At 50.7% G+C, this 19,667-nt stretch overlaps 5 protein-coding genes across 5 annotated transcripts; 1 reads left to right on the top strand and 4 right to left on the bottom strand.

Annotated features, from left to right (window-relative positions):
* Window positions 1–180: 180 nt before the first annotated feature.
* AUEXF2481DRAFT_111773 (uncharacterized protein) lies at window positions 181–2,575 on the bottom strand. The gene is made up of 2 exons (XM_013485003.1): window positions 2,348–2,575; window positions 181–2,278 (listed from the first exon to the last, which is right to left on the bottom strand). Exons 1-2 carry the CDS (start codon window positions 2,348–2,350, stop codon window positions 626–628), a joined length of 1,656 nt encoding a protein of 551 aa, XP_013340457.1. The 5' UTR covers window positions 2,351–2,575; the 3' UTR covers window positions 181–625.
* Window positions 2,576–2,946: 371 nt separating this feature from the next.
* AUEXF2481DRAFT_43665 (uncharacterized protein) lies at window positions 2,947–4,496 on the bottom strand. The gene is made up of 4 exons (XM_013484953.1): window positions 3,895–4,496; window positions 3,807–3,835; window positions 3,612–3,752; window positions 2,947–3,555 (listed from the first exon to the last, which is right to left on the bottom strand). Exons 1-4 carry the CDS (start codon window positions 4,025–4,027, stop codon window positions 3,223–3,225), a joined length of 636 nt encoding a protein of 211 aa, XP_013340407.1. The 5' UTR covers window positions 4,028–4,496; the 3' UTR covers window positions 2,947–3,222.
* Window positions 4,497–4,665: 169 nt separating this feature from the next.
* Window positions 4,666–7,751, bottom strand: AUEXF2481DRAFT_74492 (glycoside hydrolase family 3 protein). The gene is made up of 4 exons (XM_013484966.1): window positions 7,188–7,751; window positions 7,027–7,138; window positions 6,452–6,970; window positions 4,666–6,397 (listed from the first exon to the last, which is right to left on the bottom strand). Exons 1-4 carry the CDS (start codon window positions 7,357–7,359, stop codon window positions 4,774–4,776), a joined length of 2,427 nt encoding a protein of 808 aa, XP_013340420.1. The 5' UTR covers window positions 7,360–7,751; the 3' UTR covers window positions 4,666–4,773.
* Window positions 7,752–10,279: 2,528 nt separating this feature from the next.
* Window positions 10,280–10,960, bottom strand: AUEXF2481DRAFT_69310 (uncharacterized protein; the record flags this gene model as incomplete). The annotated part of the gene is made up of 2 exons (XM_013484963.1): window positions 10,280–10,738; window positions 10,796–10,960. The coding sequence occupies 2 exons, from the start codon at window positions 10,958–10,960 to the stop codon at window positions 10,280–10,282; spliced, it is 624 nt and encodes a 207-aa protein (XP_013340417.1).
* A 6,559-nt stretch (window positions 10,961–17,519) lies between these two features.
* AUEXF2481DRAFT_450383 (uncharacterized protein) lies at window positions 17,520–19,648 on the top strand. Its single transcript, XM_013485002.1, has one exon. The coding sequence runs from the start codon at window positions 17,719–17,721 to the stop codon at window positions 19,357–19,359; it is 1,641 nt and encodes a 546-aa protein (XP_013340456.1). The 5' UTR covers window positions 17,520–17,718; the 3' UTR covers window positions 19,360–19,648.
* Window positions 19,649–19,667: the final 19 nt, after the last annotated feature.

Genomic DNA, 19,667 nt, shown 5'->3' with positions numbered 1-19,667 from the left:
CCCCCCAAGCATTCCCTCATTTCCATCTCTCAAAGATCCCGCTTTCTCCGCCACAAAAAAACACACTCCCTCCCTTCACCCACAAAGAGACGCAGATAATCTCACACTCGATTTTTTTGGACTGATAACACACTCATTGACTGAAGTTTTTTTTTCTTGTTTTGAGAAAAAATCACACTTGTGGATGTTTTTTTGTTATCCTTGTTTGGGGGGAAGGGGAAGGGTTTGCTGGGGAGCAAAAAAGTGTGTGTGGATAAATGGAAAAGTTTCAAGCGGATGGGGGGGCTCAGAAAGGACGGAAATTTACATCTGACTTGTTGTTTTCGATTAGCGATGAAGGGAATCAGTGTGAGAGAGATACTGCGATGAATGAGAATAAAGCAATGCTGATTGCAGTGGTAATGTAAAAAAAGCTCATGCCAGGTTCAACAGGACTCCAATACCCAAATGCTCAATGCTCAATGCTTCTTTCCCAAAGGAAATAATGACGATGACCTTGTGAAGTTTCTGTGCAAATCGGTAGGGGTGGGAAGATGTAACGATCGATCCCCTATACAAAGGTCGCCTCTGCTGTAACTTCCACCTTCGTTCGCGGGTAAGTACTTCCGAGCCAGTATGAGGATCTTTACCATCGAGCCCCCTTGACCTTGAAGTATCCGCCAAAATCACCTTTATTCCACCTTCCAACATCTTCACCGCAAAGTTTCCACAACTTCCTCTCCAGTCTTGCTTCTTGATCTTCCCTTGGAGACTTGCGGACCTTATCCAACAACTTCTCTGCTGGCTTGATGATAACACTTGCTTTTCCCTTCTCCACTACTCCAGGAGAAGCGACGACTTGGAATGACGAGGAAGGAGGAGACGGCGGGCATTGTGGCGTTGCTTTTCTCGCCCTCGAGGGATTTCTTGACTTCGCTAGACGAGGGACAGGGATGGAGATTGGTGTTGTCTCTGCAATGATCATTCTAGGTTTCCTGCGGAGTGTCCTTGCTGCTTGTGTGGCTGCTGCAAGCTTTTTGTTTGCAGCGACTGCAGATCTGCGTTTTGGGAGGTCGAAGGAAGCTTCGACTTCAGTATCTGGTTCGGTGTCGAGGTCAAAGGTTGCGTTTTGTTCTAGCAGAGAGGATGAGTCAAAGATGCTGGGCGTTCCCTGAGCTTGTGATGATGGTGCTGTGAATTGGAGTTGTCGCGCGGCGCCTGTACGACTGGATTCCGCTCTACTGAGTTCTGGGCGTGCGGGCTGGGAGAAGAGATCATTGAGACGTTTCTTCTGGGGGCTCTTTCGTGGTGAAGGTGGATATTCTATGCTGGCATTGCTCGTGTCTCTGGCTTGTTTCTGAGGACTCTTCTTGGGTGAAGGCGGGTATTCTGGCTCGGAGTCTGTCATGGAGAGGTCGTTGAGACGAGGTGGAGGTCCTTGTCTTCTTGGTGAGAGTCGTGGGATCGGTTGCTCGTGAGGAGAGAATGTCGTATCAGCGGGAAGCAGCTCAGAAGAGTCATCCATTATTACAGGAGTTGTATTTGGGGCAGGAAGTCGTACTGCACCGAACACATCATCTCTCTTAGATTGGCGCACGAATGGACGCGACGTTGCCGGTGCTCTGGTCGGTGGTGGAGGCGGTGTCCCAGCTCTTGTCGCCTTCCTGCCAGTCTCGACTGGCGTCCCCATCATTTCTCTCGGCAAAGGCGTACCCCTTCTTCTACTTCGACGTGCCTCTGCAATATTCAATGCAGAGTCCTTTCGTTCCAACTCTTCACTCTCCTCGCCCCTCCTCTGTGCTTCCAAGACAGCCTCTTTGAGGTGTTTCGGCACTCCAGCCTGGATCTTGGTCATCATTTTTGCCCTCTTCTCAAACTGGCTCCAGTCACCTCGCTCAAGAAACATGCCCGCCTCAGCATTCAACGCACTGCTCGCATTGGGTTGCACCAGTAGACAACATATCGTGACAAGCACGTCTCTCAATGTCAATTTCTGATCCCAATCTCTCTTCAACGTCTCTACACAAACAGCTCCAGTCTTGTCGTCAACATTTGGATGAAAAATCGTTGTCCGGAAATATGCTTTCGGGGGTTCCTGAGGATATGTTGTTGGAATGGTAAGATGGAGTTTGAAAACGCCTTGTTCATAGGGTGTCGCTCTCGGTCCTGCTAGAAGTATGTCCAAAGCCGTGAGTTCCGAGTCTGATGTTGATATCGGGTCGAAGAGGTAATTCGGTGGTAGAGGGTTGTTGTGCAAAGCTGCATGATCGCCAGCCAGACGTCGCAGATTCCGCGAGTTCTGTTTTTAAATCATCAGAGTCAGCACTTTGCATCATCTCCGCAACATCACATTTAGCATTATGCTTACCATTGCCGATAATGTCCCCTTCTCCTCTTCCTTAGCTATCCCACAAGAAACACTTCAATCCCCCAATCTTCCTCACAAGAATATCCAAAAAGAATTTCAAGAAAAGGATAAAATCGCCTGGCGCAACCGATCTAGGCTCTCAGTGTTCCGGTATTCCTCAATATGGTGGTTCGCGTATAATCTGGTTTTTGCTAATTTGTAAATTGTTGTTGTTTTGTTATGTTCTGTAGCCCTTTAAGGTTCTAGAACTTTTGGAAGGCACGCGCGCGAAGAACGCAAGGCGGAAGTCGCGATTGCCGAAACATCAATTTGCCCTATTTGCGGAAGCAATGCCAAGACCTCTTTCCGACTCTAACATGTCGTGAAATGGCATTGTTTGCGAGAATTGTTGTGGGAGCTTTTGAATTCAGGTTGATAGAGATGAGGTTCTCCATGGACTAAGAGTGTTTTCGCAATCGTTCCGAGGCTCCGTTGGCGCTTTTGGTGCAATGGTAGGTACCTCTTCAGCTCGACTTCGCCACAGCGCTTGCACAAAGGAGCTGTGACCCAAGCACATGTGATCTATTCGCATGTATGAAAAATCGCAATCAAGTAAGAAACCGTTCATTATGTCGTGTACAGTAAGTATACACTATGGATCGATATGTATATCCATCGCCTGCTCTCTCAATAAGACTCTGACTCATCTCTCTGTGAGCCTTGGACCTGGAAGATACCACTTCCCCTCGTCCGTTCAAACGCCTGTAATAGTCGCCGTAAGAAGATCCCAAAACCATTCGAATTGTGCCAAATCCTGTTCCTTGCCTTTCCCCTTAGGCCATCCCAAATTGATGCCCTATATCCCAGAGTTTGAAGAAATTATAATGGGAACGAAATTACTCGTCGTTTGACTTGTCGGCCATTGGTTTGAGCTCAGCACCGGTTCCACTCTGGCCACGCTTGCGACCGCTGCCAAAGTGAAAGCCGTGGTGGCTCGACGTTGGTCTGCTGTCTGGGCCGTCGTCGTTGCTGTCTGTCAAGCGAGACAAGAAACCGCGCTTCTTTGGCTTTGGGTCTTCGAGACCGACGTCCTCGAAACCTTCATCTGCTGTGGGAAGGGGTCTGTTGAGAGCCAGGGAGCTGCGTGGAGGCTGGCGGTGATGGGACGAGTCGAGAGATTGACGGGGACGACCCTCGGGGGGAATGACGGGTGAGCGAGCCGAAATGTCCTGAGGATGAAGTTAGCCTCTGCGCAAGAGAGTAACGCATGATAGCCATGACATACAAAGGAGCGTCTGTATGAGTCGAATGATTCTCTAGAAATGTTGAATGGCTCTTCGCTGAGCATGGCACGGTGGTTGGTAGAAGAGTTGGTGGAGCTGCTTGACTTGGTCGACCAGAAGGCCTTGCGCTCGGTGGGAGAAGGCTGGGAAGGGCGCGTCAGCAGAGGGACGGAAGTGTAGGGAGAAGGACTGCATACAGGAAGATAGACACCGCTGTCGTTGATTTCTACAAGCCATGTCAGTCTGGTCATCTCAAGCATGACGGTGAACGGGGCGCATGCTGACCGCTCAACTTGTATTCGGCAGGCTCTTTGATCTCGATTGACCGAGGGGCGGAGACCTTGCGACTCTCGGGCTGAGGTTCGACTGGACGCGCAGTCTCCTCGGTGCGACGGAAGGGATTCCTGATGATAGGCATGACAGCGAAGTTGCGATGCGGCTTGTGTATTTGTTGAGCAGTATAGTGCGGGTTGCGGATGGAGCTGCGGCAAGAGTGCGGGGGAGCACTATACGATAGTCGATGTTGGGGAAGATTGATGGATGGTGGTATGGTCAATTGAAGAAGATTGAAGACTGAAGTTGGGATGAAGTGGACAGAAGATCAAGGTGACATGAGATGCTTGGCTGCGTGTGGCTGGACTCGAATCATGATGCGGACCACATCGGTGCTTGTATTCTTGATTGGCCGCATCTCGACGGTTGTCGGCTTGCTCTGCGCCCGAACCGCCTTTTCTGACGTTGATGGCCGTAGACTTTCCGTTGTCGCAGTCAACCCTCCAACTTGACAATTGAGGCTTTTTCTTTTGCCAGCGTTTGAAACCATCGATAGCCCGCTACGTCAATGGTTCACAGACTCTTGAGTTGCCTCAAACATGTCATTCGATTCATGTCACAGAACGTGTAGAAGGATCTTCTTTGTTCCTTTGTCCTGCCACGCCTGGAGCTGTCATGGCAGTCACGCGTCCAAGCCTCGGCACATGCCAGCCCAACCGAGCAAGGTACAGAGACCCTTTCGGCCGTTCTCAGATCAAATCTGCCGGCACAAATGTAAGAAACGTTCTTTTACGCAATCGATTGGCTTTGCTTATATACAAGTGCTTGTTAAAATACATTAGGATATCATCGTTTTATCGTATCATGTTTGGTCTCATCTTAGGGACGAAATTAGATGGTCAGGCTGCCTGTGAGCTGGATGTCCAAAACACTCTTGCCGACGTAGATTGGGTAGTTGCCTTGTTGCAGTTTCCATTGTTGGCTGACAACATCCCACTCGCTCAGGTCACGTCTGGTGAGGTCGAAGTGGAAGTTGATGCTCTTGCCGGCATCGACGCCCTGCTTGTTAAATCCACGAAGGACCTTGGCGGGACCACCGGGGATATTGACGTACAGCTGTGCGACCTCAGAGGCAGTGACTGAGCCAGTGTTGGTGATGGTGCAGTCAACAGTAGCAATCACATCCCAGAGAGAAGCAACACCACCCTGAGCGACGGGGCTGTTGGGAGGGTACTCAGAAGTGCTGACGTTGCTAAGGGTCTTGGTCTCTAGCGACGAGTAGTTGAAAGTGGTGTAAGTCAAACCGTAACCGAACTCGAAACGGGGGGTAATGTTTTGCGCGATGAAGGCCTTGTAATCAATGTAAACACCCTCAGTGAAGTTGTCCTGGGTGTAGTAGTTGCTGGTGTTGTCGGGTCTAAGGTGCGAAAGGAGGTTGCCGTAATCAGCAGGCTTCTTGGCGACTGTGTAAGGCATGCGACCGCTAGGGGATTGCTTGCCGTAAAGAACCTCAACCAGGGCCTTGCCTGAGTCTTGTCCGGGGAGATGAGCGTAGACAATGGCAGTGATGTTGGGGTTCGAGTACCACGCGTCAATGGTCCTGATACCAGCATTGTGGAGAATGACCATGGTGTTGTTACACTGAGCAGCAACATTCAAGACAAGGTCGTCCGAGTACTCATCCTCCAGGTAGGGACGGTCGTATGATTCGGTGGCGAAGGCGTTGATGAAGACAAGACATGCCTCTGATCCTCTCTGGACCACGGGATTCTGGCTGTGGAAATCCCACTGGAGCCAGGTGTCGTCCTCCATTGCTTGTGCGGTGATGGCGCTGAATGGATCGCTAATGTATGCGGGCTGGGCGGCACCAGAGCCACCACCAGTAACCATGGTTCCGTTCATAGCAATACCGGGCAGAGCCTCGGAAGGGATAGTCGATGGGGCGACGAAAAGCAGCAAGAGCTCGCTGGCGCTGACACCGTCGACGGGAGAGAAGCCAAAGTTTGAAAGAGTGAATGCGGGTGCGTTGTCAGGTGTGTAAGTTGATGGGGCAATACCGTCGTAACCAAAGAGAGAGATGAATCCGGGTGCCTTCAGCGGAAGAGCCTTGTTGACGTTCTTGACCAAAACGTGACCCTCGACTGCGGTCTGGAAAGTGCTCTGCTTGGAAGCAGGATCACGAGCATTGACGTACTCGTGAGGAAGAGTGAGGTTGACGGGCATACCATGTCCAGGGTTCTGCCACTCAGCGAGGTGGTACCAAGATGCGACAATACGGGTAGCCATGTCATCAAGTCTGGTGGAGGAGAGCGATCCGTTGTTGACAGCCTGGCTGAGGTTACCATTCTGCCAGAAAGTTGAGCTAGGCATGGCCATGTCGAGACCAGCATCAGCACTGGCGACACCAGAGTGCTGAGCACCCCAATCCGAAACAATGAAACCCTCGAAACCGAGCTCCCCCTTGAAGAGGCCGTTCATGACCTTGGAGTTTTGGCATCCGTAAGAGTTGTTGGCTCTGCTCACGTATTAGCAATCGACGATCATGTTGTCGAGAAATGGGAAGACACACCTTTGGTACGAGCACATGGCAGAGCCGACTCCAGCGTGAACGGCGTCTTGGAAGGGCCACATGTACATCTCGTGCATAGTTTTGTCATCAATGTTGGCTGACATGGAGGCGTTGGCTCCAGCAGGGTTGCGATCAAGCTCCTGCTCGTTTCCGATAAGATGCTTGATGCAAGAGACGACATTGTTCTGCATGCCCCGGACGGTCTCGTGGGTCAGACTACCAGCAAGATAAGGGTCGTTGCTAAAACCTTCCCAGTTACGACCGCCCTCAGCAACTCTTCCGAGAGGTCCGACAACAGGTCCGAGAAGGACGTTGACGCCCTTGGCCTTGAACTCTGCACCCATCCAGTGAGCACGCTGGTAAGCGAGATTACGGTTCCACGTAGCACCAACGTGGACACCAGAAGCGAAGCCAGTGACACCGTCAGTACCACGGAGGCCGTTTCCAGCATCGCTAAGACAGAGACCGGGGAAGCCGACTCTAGGAACCGAACCACTGTTACCACCACAGCCATTTGTCCTGACAATTGCGTTAGCAGGTTGGATCATTGTCAAAGGAACTCGGGTAAGACTAACTTGGAAGTGTAGCCGTATGTGATGTTGTTCTTCTCAAAGTCGGTCATCGAAGCGACCAGGGCTCTGGCCTTTTCATATGCACTAGCCCACTCGTCTCTACCTGCTCCTTGAGCTGCACAATGTTAGTATATAGCCGAAGTATGTAATGAGATGAAGCGTACGAGTGGGGTAGACTGGAGGTGATCTTCCATAGGACCAGAACTGCTCGAGATTAGCCAGCTCAGCCTTCAACTGAGCTGCAGCAGCTGCAGTAGCATTATATGTTGAGTTCTGGGCAGAGGTGACATCTGCAACAGCGAGCGCGACTGCCAGTAGCTCGGTGGTGAAACGCATTATGAAGAAGCCTTGTCAACGAGACTGATTCAATCTCTTGTCGATATGGAAGGCGTTGGCTGTTGCTGATGGATAGCAAGATGGGGAGATGAAGTACCTTTATATCCTAAAGACTTTTTGAGACTAAAGTTACCTTGAAGGGCCCTAAACTATACTCCAGCATCGCGAGTCCGCGACTGAGTACTCAGCCCTTGGTCAAGAACCTAAAGCGGGGTGCTCGCGTAACTACCAAGCCGATAGTTGGAGTGATCTGACCGTGCTTACCGATTTCGCGAGCACATCGACCGAATATCAAGGTTAGCAGACCGGCAATCAGGCCGAAAATGGTCTGCCGTGTGGTGAACGACCCGCAATTCACACCGACGAGTGATCAAAATCATCTGCCAGCCAGCACTGCCGTGGTTATGGCTTGATCATGTCCGACGTTTAACCCTCTTGAGTGTCTGTTCTCCGCTCGAGTAAGCCACTTGCGGGCCTCGTGACATGGGCAAGTCGTCCGTGGGGTTGGTAAAGACAACGGGAAGTGCACTTGGCACCATGCCGAATGCTTAGGGCAACAACGAGAGGTATCAACGATGTGAAATCAAGGTCGGGTTGTGGGGCGGCGTGGAGCGATCCCGGGTCGGGGTGACCCCAGCGTTCATTGCTTGTTCAGAGCAACGGTCCTTAGGTTGTCTGTCTCGAGCCACACCGTCATTGCTGAACGAGTGAGGTTGTCGAGATTGGACGGTGATATCGTAGGATTGCGCCGCAGCATAAGTGTATGCTCATGAACGATTGACAACCGGAAAGATCAACAAGCTTCTCATAGAGCTCCCTCGTGAAGAATTTCGATGTAGGTCGATCAAAGCGGAGGTGAGCTGGAGTCTCCACGCCCATGAACGCCCTGTGGGGTCTCTCTCCACGTAAAGTAGCGCGTTGGTGGGGCCGCGAAATGGCTTGTAGGAAACTTCGCTTCTATGAGCCAGAATCGTGCACGCTTTGACCCTACAACATCGAGGGCGCGACTGACGACGACGAGGAGGCTTTTCTGCGGAATCTAGTCTCTGACATGACTCTTGCACAGAGGTTGGTTGCTCAATGGATAGTCAATTCTGGATTGTCAAGTTAGACAAGTGAAGGTCTCTTCATTCAAGAGGCAAACGTCAAGCACTCATCTCCAACTGCCGCAATCACATTCCCAGGCCGACCCACTGAGACACTCGGGTCTTGCTGTATGCTTTGACAGTCTCTGCTGCGCACGACCGTGCTATACACGAATCCACCCAACGGTTATACACACTTTTCCCAGCCCGTCTTTTGTGATCAGACTCTCTCCACTGAGGTCTCCACATCTGAAAATCTCGCTTGTATCTATTCCCGAAGCAAGGTTTGCTCGCTGACAAAATTCCACACGGCATCTGTGATCATCGACACAGACCGTGATGCCGAAAGAACATGCTGGGTTGTCGGCCCGGCAGACAACACTGCCAGTCTTGATCGGATCGACCAAGCTATGGATGCAAACTCGATCTGATGCTCATTGATCGACAGGAACATGGATACCTGAGTTTTGTTCTTTGCAAACCATTTCGAGGGCAAGGTAGGTAGCAAAGTCTATGCTACAGGCTGTTCATTGACGCAAGGAAATCGACCCTTGTCTTGATCGGAATGCTCTCGAGCACTGTCACGCTTCCATGACTCGATGAGATTACTCTCGTAAGGGTCCAAGACTGAGGTGTGATGTAGCAGGATAGGCGAGCCAAGCAACGCATGCAACAACATGCCGTTTCTCGAAGTCTCGGATCTCATATTACGAGATATCTACAGATCCAGAGTTGCCGCCTGGCACGCCTCCACGGACCAGAGTGCGTAGTCTAGTCCGCACGATTGGCAACTTCCATTGCTTCGAGGCGCCCTGCTGTATCTTCAGTCGAAGCTCACTCCCAGACAAGTCTGGTTATATTTAACGACAATGACAATGCAAATTCAGGCCGCATTCCCACAATCACTACAACCTCTCGAATTCACTGCCAGGATCTTAATGATTCGTTCCGACGTCCTGCACTTCTCTTGTCGAGATACCATCTGATACTTGGAACAGGGTCCCTCCCCCAGCTAAAATGAATATTCATGTCATTGATCACATATATCGACCGCACAACGTTCGAAAATCACAGCATTTCATACGTAGTATGACAACAAGGATCGAGGGTATATCTACTTACATGGGGATCTAAGGCACAGAGACGACCATCCGCATACATAGAATCCACCACACATCCACAAATTGCGGATAGAATGTAGGCGAGTAAGAGGATTACAGAGCGACTGTTTCGATGTGTTCGTGCTTGGTCAGTCTGTGATGGCATGACATTGGGAGATGGATAAGGTTCCATTTCTTTGTATGCAGAATCAGAGCCGAGACTATGATCGAATGGCTTGAGAGAGTAAGTAAGATCGTGGAGAGACTGGCAAAACAAACTGGCCAAAGGATTCTCGAGGCTCGTGATATATTTCATGCACGCCGAGATAGATTGGCGTCAACGTGATATGAATGATCCCTACATCTTGCCGGATATTCCATGTATAGAAGCGCGGGCTCGAGCGTCTTAATAACTCGAGTATTCCTAAAGAGTATGGTGCGAAGGCAATCGATGGTGTGTCATAGGCAAAGGACCGCGGAGCCAACGGCAGCTGGGAATGCCAAAGGTAGATCTCACCCTTTACACATTCCGACAAAGATCAGCACCTCGGCTGAACGCAAGTAAGCCAGGATGCTTAGCAGACGCTTTTTCGACACGGTTAGACACGTCATGTCTCGAAGAAAAATGCTTGCTTCCATGAAGGGGTATATACAAGTGTGACCCGAGAGACGCGCGCCTCTCCGACTCCAGCATCCGAAAGCCTTGAACTCCATATGCTCCAGAATACACGTGTTTTATGCTTGTGTTGGCTGAACAATAACAGCATCCGAAGCCATGACCTGATTCACAACCTCCAGCGCCAATTGCTGCACACTAGCAAAATCTCCACTCACATCCACACTCATAACATCCCTCTCATCCACCGTCGGCGGCTCCAGCGCGTCGAACTGACTCTTGACCATACTGTCCTTCATGTAATGTCCAACTCTGCCATGCACCCTTTGCAGCAAAAGTTCTTGTGTTGCAGAGAGGTAGATGAAGTGAACGAGCACGTTGTTGTCGTTGTAGGAGGCCACTCGGATGACGTCACGGTATTTCCGCTTGAGTGCTGAGCAGGTGAGGACGACACCGGAGGCGCCAGAGGAGAGAGCGGCGACTGCTTGGTCGCGGAGGAGGATTAGCCAGTCCCAGCGGTCGGCGTCGGTCAAGGGGATGTTGTTGGCCATCTTTTCAATGTTGGCTTGGGGGTGGAACTGTGAAGGGTTGTGTTAGTGAGGCTTCACGAGACTCGGCAAGTACAAGAGACTTACGCTGTCGCCTTCTAGATAGGGCAATGTGAAAGTGCTGGCGAGGTATTCTGCTACTGAAGTCTTTCCGCATCCAGCTGGTCCTGTTATGATCCAGATGTGACGGTGTTGAGGCACGGCAGCACTTGAGGGAGCAGCGATTGAGCTTGCGGCTGTCGCACTCGCCATTGGCGTTGAAGATGAAGATGTGATGTGGTCAGACATGATGGGCGTAGATTCGTAATGCAGCATCGTCGCGGAAACAGTCGAAGAAGCAGAATAATTGTCTCGTTGTCGTCGTGGGGTAGTCGAGTCAGATGCGGGACGTTTGTGAAGCCTGCCGGGAGATACAGAAGTTACGGTGCTGGTGTAATGAAGCACAGCTGACAGTAGTATTGGTGTGAGAAGGAAGAGAAAGAAGAGAGCAAGGCTTCGAGCCCGAGGCATGTAGACACGGGCATGTTTATTCTATCGGCCGGAGATTGATACCTAGCCCAGATCTCTGGAAAGTCGGGATCTCCACATCGACATCAACCCGCATTTTCGTCTCTTTCCTCGAAATCGGCAAATGACGCACCTTTCTAAGCTTCCTGGATAGCCGATCGGCCTTTGCTGAAGTCGCACTTGCTCACATTCTGGTTGAAGCTGCTTCGACAGACTACAATCCAGACTTTCCGACTTCGACACTCCGAAAGTACAGAAGCAGTTCTTATGCAGATGACAGGCTCTAAGATGAACATTTCTATCGGAATCACATGTTCTTGGGTGCTTGTCGACCTCCAGGTCGACTGGCTGACTGTCGCCCTAGTCGGCTCAGCACGGCCGAACCATTTGCCGGCCACTAAAGCTGGGGAAATCAGCCTGTACTTTTTACTGAACAGCTCATTCATCCTTGGAATTTTGCAACCAAAGGTTTAACCATTATGACCGCACATGCCCATTAGAAAAAGTAGAGAGGAATCAAGGTAGGGCTCAGAACTCTCCATTCATTCATTAGGTGTGTACATGACTTTTCAACCACCGATAAGTATCAGTATCAGTTTCGTTATCTCTTGGCAACTCACATTCGAGTCGCGAAATCAAGGGCATCGAAGTGTATCAGTCAGTGTATCCTCCTCAGAAAACTCGATCATAGGTACCGCTTTTCACAAGAAAGAGGAGAGTGACCTTCCACGTGAAACAAGACATAACAAGGAAAGGAAGTTAGATGGAAGTGTGGGTTCTCCTCGTAGTAATCATAACGCTTCGTGTGTGTGAAACTCCTTCGGGAATTGGGAGAATCACAAATTCAGTGCTTCAGCAATCTTGTGGTGATGCTATGTGGATACCGACCAGGCGTTTGGCATCGATGTAGCCGCGGAAAATGTCCATATAGGTCAAGTAGACAGTTTCAGACTCCCACTTAGTCTCGTCCCGTACCCTGCGTACTTCTGCAATCTCAATCTCGCCATTGAGAAGCTTCTTTCTGAGTTCGAGGTCTCTTAGGTCTGTGTACTTTTCCCAAGCTGAAAGTGTTTCGCGGATAGCCGTACACAGATGATGGCGGACCCAAACTGTTCTGTGTCTATATAGTACACTGTTGTTGTGGTATCCATGTTGTTCGAGTGACTGAAGCTCTGTCACAAGACTTTGGTAGGTTGTCGTTATCCTGCTCTCTTCTGTCTGGAGAAGTCGGAGCTCCTCATCCAGATCTCGTTGGTCCGGGTTGGGGAACCTGGTCTCGATGTCGGCGAGAAAGTCTCGCTCAGTCAGTATAGGTAGCACTGGCACATTCAAGGCTTGATCAGCTCTTCGCGTCTGGATAGCATGGAGAGTCGTAAGACGCTGATTGCGGATCACTTCCTGGTTTTCCTGGTCTTCCAGTCCGTTCACGTGTTCAGAACAAAGTCTTGCAAACTCTGTGAGTCCCAATACTCGTCAGTCGCTTCCAAAAGCCGATTTCCGAGTCGTAGTCGAGAGCCCCAAGAAGAGACTGTAGGTCCGATTAGCCGTAGCGATGCTCATGATTCCCTCGAAGACTTGTTTGCCGAGAGTGGTCCCGCGCAGCTCGAAGAAGTTCTGATATGCCGCCAACGCATTATTGAGGGCGACAACTCTGTCACGAAGTAAACCTATCATCCAAAACCCGTAGATCACACTGGTATTCGAATGTCCAAGACCATCGAGCATAATGTATCGTTGTCTCAGCGGAGCGGCTCTCCTTAAGGCTTCACCCAGCCGACGCATAACTTCTCGATGTTCTGGCTCAAGATCACGATTGCGAGCATCATCGTCGAGCTCCAGGAAAGCCTAGAAGAAACCATAATCGACGCTTGCGGTGGTCTCCGAAGGCGTCTCGATACCGAAACTTGCGTAGAAAGCTTGAGTTGTATTGGTGGCGCCACTTCTGTCGGTAAAGGATCTGTGTGTTCCGACTCCAAAATCACTATCTCCAGGCACAGGATAATCGCTGGCTGATCTCCTTGTAGCAGTGACGAAGGGGTCACTACCAGGGGAACCAAGACCATCAACATGCTCAGGAGGCGCACTGTCATGGATTGGTGACCAGTTTCTGGCACAAAATTGGTTCAGGATGGTTTCGTACTCCGGAGGTGGCTGGTAGTCGGGCTCCAGGGGCCTGTTCCAGTGACTTAACATACTGAAGGATGAGCCGTGAATGTCGAAAGGTTGATCTTAGGTCTTGAGCGAGGGGCAGCCACAGATCGTGAGCCAAGTGAGAGTGTATGAAAGAAGGAATGGAAGAAACTGCTCTAGACACCCTCACAAAAATATATATGAGAGACCACGTGAAGTAGATTACAACGACTGAGAACGCATAGACACGTGAAAGGAGGTGAGTAGAGAAGTGTGATACTCAACTAGCGTCATCATCATGTGAGGCATCGTTCTGCCTCCGTCATGCGTTCATGACATATCTCTGTTGCAAGGCGTCTCTGATAATCATCCCACCTGCGACGATCCTGACGGTCAACATTCGATATCGCGGAGATCTATACAGACGTTCCAGTTATCGAGGAGTTCGAGTCTGTAAGGGATCCGGCGTCGAAGGTACACCACCGCAGGATTTGGAACACGCGGCAAACCAAGATCGTGACGTGCTTCCTCGGACTCGTCGTTGATCCTGATTCTCTCCACCAAAGCTTCGAGGGCATTGCTGAGTGCTTCACTCTCCTCCTTGTTCTTGTCGAATGCCTCTTCGAGACCTTGGACGTCATTGATGTCGCAGGCCTCTACTCTGGGAAAGAAGCCATCGTCGTATGGGTGAGGCATGATGAGTATATCTCTTTTGTCGTTGACAGTTGTGTGAAGTCCAAACAAGGGAGTGACGCAGAAAATCACAGAACAATTTATATATGAGTATGATGGCGTGACACATGAAAGTGACTGCCAAAGCAAGCTGTGTTGAGTAGAGGGTTTGACGTGGCTATCATGCGGACGCAGGACGAGCATGCCACAAAAGCAGTAGCGGCATAACCAGGGACGGAGTAATCGCATGAGAGGGGGATTAAACTTGAATAGAGAACAGGACATTGGAGAGTCTGTCGGCCAATGAGATGTGTGGTACTGGAAAGGGCCCGGTCTGATCACAGACCCAATCTGGGTGGAAGAAGAACAGAAAAAGACCAAGCAACAGTAAAAGCACATGTGAGAACAGAGGATGTGATGTCGAGCAGCGAATTTCTGTTAGGTGAGGATCAGATGACTGAGGCTTGCGACGGCTATGCCGCTTGACGACGTGAATCTTACAGTGTTACAGCTGATAGAAGGGTCGGGACTGATTTGTGTGACAACCTGCTTTCTGGAGACGTTAGCTTGGGTATGAAACCAGAGCCGTCGAGTTGCTCACCTTGCCTTGGTTCCCTAAGTACTACAAGACTTCACGTCATTGTTGATGTATCTTGTTTGGACGAGAACTTTGACAGGCTTGTAGCAGGACGAGCATTTCTCCTCAACTTGAACACTGGCACATATCTCGCCGTTCCGACATGGTCGTCGTATCATAGCTGCTCTTGAACAGTGGTTGGAAAGAACTGTCTTGGTATGCCCACATTGGTATGTGTGAGCATAAAAGCGACACATGTTCTGCTTTTGATAGACTTGGACAGCACAAATTTTCAAGCTTCAAGCAGATTAGAAGAATGGCAAGAAAAGAGAGAAAGGGATGATCATGTTTTTCTGGAGCCTCTCAAGCAGACTTATAGCCGCGTCCGTCTTGACCCTTCGTTCCATAACAAAAGCGATTGTGGGATGTCATGGCTCCATCTCAATCATAAAAATGCTACTCCTGCATTTGTAGAGCGTGTGAGCTACTGCAAGTGACTTGTACATCCAACCATTCTCAGCCGACGTCAAAGATGACAAGAACCAATCTGATCGTCTCCCGGGTTTAAAGCAAAGGACTTACACAGAGCCAAGGATTATTGTCGCTTTGGCTTTAATCGGGTGCGGTAGAAACATTCGTCAGCCTTTCGAAAGAGCACAGATCAAGCCTTCACAGTATGTGCCACTCCAGCAAACGGCACAACTTCCGCATGATATTCCAGGTACAACTGCCTACGGGATGCGTCGCATCAAAGTGGAGTATGGTCAAGCAGCTGGCAAGCATTATGTGCATACTGTAAACACAAGGTGGCCAGCGTGGCGATAACCTCACATTTTCTGATACCGGAAAGCGAGGCCGACCAAGGAAATGTGTTAAACAAGCAGAGATGGGAAGACCCGACGCAGGTTACAAGCATAAGCATGCAGCAATGTTTCGGATGCGCTCGAGCTAGGACCCGGTAACTTATCACATCACATTTGAGATCGTCCTTGATCTGTCGTAGGTATATGCGCCATATACATGATCCCGATCTCAGGTGCGGGAGGGCTGAAATTCGCCATACGTTATACAGCAGTTCGCTGCTTCTTTAATTGTGAAATATGGTGACGTCTCCAGATTACAACAGTTGACCGTGAGTATCGAGGCTCGAAGAGGCTGGGTGGCACTCCTAGGACATGAGATCAAAATCTTAGCCGGTATATGGCTTGACAGCTCCTATCAACTGCACTCCTTGAGAGATGATTGTTCTTGTGAGCTACCTCCTAGCAGGCCTTGGAGTCAATCATAGCTGTCCATGGAGGTTTCGGAAATCGCTGTTCGTGGTTGCGACAGCAAGCTTGTCTGTACCACCTGCTTGTTTTGCCGTGTGACTTGCGACACCGCCTGGCAGAAAAGGTTCCTGAGCCTCAGCTTGACCTCTTGACCGTGACTTCCTGTTTGTATCAGACACCCAAAGCCTGGATGTAGGAACCGCCAGGTGTTTGTCTGCTAGCCGGCAGATGTTGGGTCATTCAAGTGGATCAGTGACTAACGCCACCCGCCAATCATATCGTCAGCGCCCCTTGTTGACCGCCTTTTGCAAGCACGCTACCTCAGCGCACAGCGCACAAACTCAACAGCCATACGGATGGGGCCGCGTCGGCGCTGGCTCTCTCGCCTGTCGGTACGGAGGTTCAATGTAGGTTCCTGCAGCACTGTTAGCTGTCATGCGAACTATGCCCTCGGTATGGGGTCGAAGCAGGCCAGAATCTGGATCCTCGGTCACCAGCGAGGTCTAACATGTTGGACAGCTCGCCCTATCTTGTAGATGTCATACATGACGATATGGCCAGCAAGCGGATCTCGAATACTTGCCCGAGAAGGAGCATCCTTGCCAACAAGCGAGGTCGACACGTAGCACCAATGCAATGCTTGCATGCAGCCTGCGCGATCCCGGCGCTGACCGTGCCACTGCCCAACTTCTCTTTCATGTCTTTCACGTTATCCTTTTCTCCATTGACGTTTTTCTGGTGGTATTTTCCGCGTTTTGGAGTTGCTGTTTCCGGTTATTCTTTCATTGCGTGTATTCCTGGCATTGATACCATTTCATTAGTATCAAGTGCAAAGCAGCATCACGAGAATCTCGTCGTTTCATTAGGAGCTTGACAGGAATTGCTTGGAAGCCGTTGGGCCATTGCAGAAGTAGGAAAGAACTTGGGCCATCTGTCTGCTAGGCAGTGTTAGTCTTTATGTCCAGTAAGTGCTTCGCTCTGCAGGGTACCGTATGGTCAGGTATACCGATTGGCGAGTGACCATACTGCTGATTACACAAGATCGAATCCACTCATGGTGGATGGGCTCGTCCTCGTTGCTCCGGATCACGTCAATGCGAGGTCTGTTCGCTGTGCGGTCGACGGCAAGATATCATTCGCATCGTCCGGTCGACTGACCGCTACCAGGCTATTATATCAATAACATTTTCAAGCGGGTGCTCCAGCCATCGTCGACGCCAATTGCGAGTAACTCTGACAGGATTCTTCTGGTCTGCATCTTGCAGTTCGTTCCCCAATTCGCAACGACGGACTCTGGCCCAGAATATTACCACATTCTCTCGGCAGTCAGGCCACTTGACTGTCTCTCTTTCGAGATCTTCGCGCATTGTAAGCTCGGAGCTTCTCTCACTCAAGACGCAAGATCTGCGTGACACACAACATTCTTGACACGTCGTGATCGCAAGGGATCGCAAGGAATTGCATAACGAGCTCATATCTCTCAGTAAGAGCCAAGTCATCTACCCCCTCGTCAGCATTGAGCGCCTGATCGACATAGTTCCTGCATTCTGAGATCACACTTCTCCAGCCGTTGATTAAGACTCCATGTAGGTTGACGATCTAACCGCTCGGCTTCCGAGGTCTACAATCTTGAGGTACCTACTGATTATACAATAGCCAGACTTCTGACGATCTTACGCCTTGGATCGAATAACGATCTCTACTTCTGAGGCTGACAGCGAACAACCTTGGCTCTAAGTCTTCCTACAGTCTCTCTGTTGATACTACAGGATCACAGCATACCACAAACATCAAGCTAGAGTTGAGCGCTATCGTCGACACCATTTCCACACTGAGCAATACATTCTCTCACCATGGCTATCGGCTCGGTTGATCGCAAGATCCTGAGCGACCTGATCACTAAGCAGAGCACGTACGGCGAAGTCCTCTCAGACGACAAGCCTGCCTCAAACAACGAACTCCTCAAGCGATCTCTCTACACCGTTCTCGGAATCTCCATGAGGCTTGAGTCTAAGCTCGAGCTTGCCCATAAACGGCGCGTGGTCGATATCTCTACCGAGATCAGAACGCTAAGTCTTTACCACGATATAATCTTTCTCGCCAAAGAGGGATTGGCCCTCACCGAACTCTACATCGCGCCGTTCTGTGGCCCGGAAGCAGAAGGCGAGTACCAGACCATAGGCTACAAGTTGCGTGCATCATTCCACCACATCTTCTGCCTGTATCACAACACTCCTCCCGTCCGCCAGCTTCGTCGCAAGAAGATGGAAGGACCCAGCGCTTTCAGCACCCACTGGCTGTCATCGAGGCTAGAAGCACCCGAGATGGCCGTGTCTCCTGCCCCCTCTGTCCAGTCCTTCATCACCAACCCTTACTCCATCTCTGCACAAGCACCTGCAGTGAAGCCCCACGTCTTGGGCTATGTCCCTCCCAAGATCACAGTTCATCCTCGCATGATTCCTGAGCGTCCTCCTGGCCTCAGCGCAGGAACGCTGTTTGAGTATGATCCTCCCGTCTCCGCTGGCACATACTTGATGCCTGCTTTGGACTACACGCCTGAAACCAAGCGTCTCTTCGAGTGTGCCACCAGACGTGCGGAGAGCCACCTGCACCCAAGACACCCGCTCCTTCTCTCATTGGCGTTGGAGCATGCTACCTTCCTCATGGACTGTCTCGGTGATCATGATGGCTGTTTGAAAGTCATAATCCAGGCCGCACGTAGAGCTGCGCGCAGTAGAGTTGCGCCCAACACAGACTGGAAGGATTCAACCAAGATCTTGCACGAGATGACAGACATCATTCGTAGAGCCGAGGACGTTCTACAGCCCGAGAGACGCCTCGTCCCGCCTGTCAAGCTGGAGAATTCTCCACCTCTATACCCACCTCCTGATCGCGAGCTGCCTGCTCCTCCACGTCAGTACGATGGCTCTCCCCGCCAGGAGCGCTCGGTTCATCAATACAATGGTACATCCCTGGATGAGAAGTCGCTTCCGGAGTACGTCGGCTCGTCTGACGAGGAAGGCTCACTGCCCCAGTGCAAGGGCGTTCCTGGCAACGGTCCTACTCGTATGAGTGACTTCCCCATGCCTCCCATTCAAACTGCGCTTTCTCCGCCAGGTGGAGTGAAGCTGAACACCCTCCACGAGCAGATCAAGGGCCTCGGTGTTCTACAATCACCTACCACGGACGACTCACCTACCATCGAGGGACCCAAGATCGGCACGTTGACTAGAAGTGGCCCCGTGATCGAGTCGCCCCGCTCTCCGATGAATCTGGACAGCAGAATTCAGCAGATCAACGACGAAATCGTGGCGTATAAGAGGGCCAAGAGAAGTGTCAACAGTGGTCTCGGCACCAAGGTCAAGAGCGGTGGAAGACGCCTGGAGGGAAACGGCACCGAGAAGGAGCGCAAGAGACGTGCCTTGGAAAGAGCCGAGGGCGAATTGATCAGAAAGCGCAATACCCTCAGTGAGACCGGCACTACTCTCTTTTGAGCTCTTCAGTATGAGAAAGAGTAGGGCCAAGTCATATTGTACGATTATCCGGTCGAAAAGGGCATGGGTCGATGGAATAGCTCGGAGGTTTTGTTCAACACAGCAACATGGGTCTGGAACATTGCTTTTTCACGTTGCTTTTCACAGCAGCATTACGAACAGAGATAGCTAGCTCGTTCAGCCCTTAGTTGCTACCATATTGTATACTACCTCATTGCCTCATAAATGATGCTGAGCAAACAGGCAAAGTGATAGATTGGGGCTCTAGCAAGTCAGGTGACAGCGCGGGCGAGATGCGACGCGTGCCA

Source organism: Aureobasidium subglaciale (genome assembly GCF_000721755.1).
Source record: "Aureobasidium subglaciale EXF-2481 unplaced genomic scaffold scaffold_25, whole genome shotgun sequence".
NCBI classification, from domain to species: Eukaryota; Fungi; Ascomycota; class Dothideomycetes; order Dothideales; family Saccotheciaceae; genus Aureobasidium; species Aureobasidium subglaciale.
The sequence above is the reverse complement of the archived record's forward strand: the minus strand, read 5'-3'. Positions and strand labels throughout refer to the sequence as shown.

Excerpts from the sequence above, each read along its gene's own strand:
- AUEXF2481DRAFT_43665 (XM_013484953.1), bottom strand. The coding sequence starts at position 4,027 with ATGCCTATCATCAGGAATCCCTTCCGTCGCACCGAGGAGACTGCGCGT. Across the intron at positions 3,836-3,894 it reads TGCCGAATACAAGTTGAGCG|AAATCAACGACAGCGGTGTC; the intron begins GTCAGCATGCGC and ends CATGGCTTGTAG. Across the intron at positions 3,556-3,611 it reads ACTCATACAGACGCTCCTTT|GACATTTCGGCTCGCTCACC; the intron begins GTATGTCATGGC and ends CTTCATCCTCAG.
- AUEXF2481DRAFT_74492 (XM_013484966.1), bottom strand. The coding sequence starts at position 7,359 with ATGCGTTTCACCACCGAGCTACTGGCAGTCGCGCTCGCTGTTGCAGAT. Across the intron at positions 6,971-7,026 it reads ACATACGGCTACACTTCCAA|GACAAATGGCTGTGGTGGTA; the intron begins GTTAGTCTTACC and ends CGCAATTGTCAG. Across the intron at positions 6,398-6,451 it reads GCCATGTGCTCGTACCAAAG|AGCCAACAACTCTTACGGAT; the intron begins GTGTGTCTTCCC and ends ATACGTGAGCAG.
- AUEXF2481DRAFT_450383 (XM_013485002.1), top strand. The coding sequence starts at position 17,719 with ATGGCTATCGGCTCGGTTGATCGCAAGATCCTGAGCGACCTGATCACT.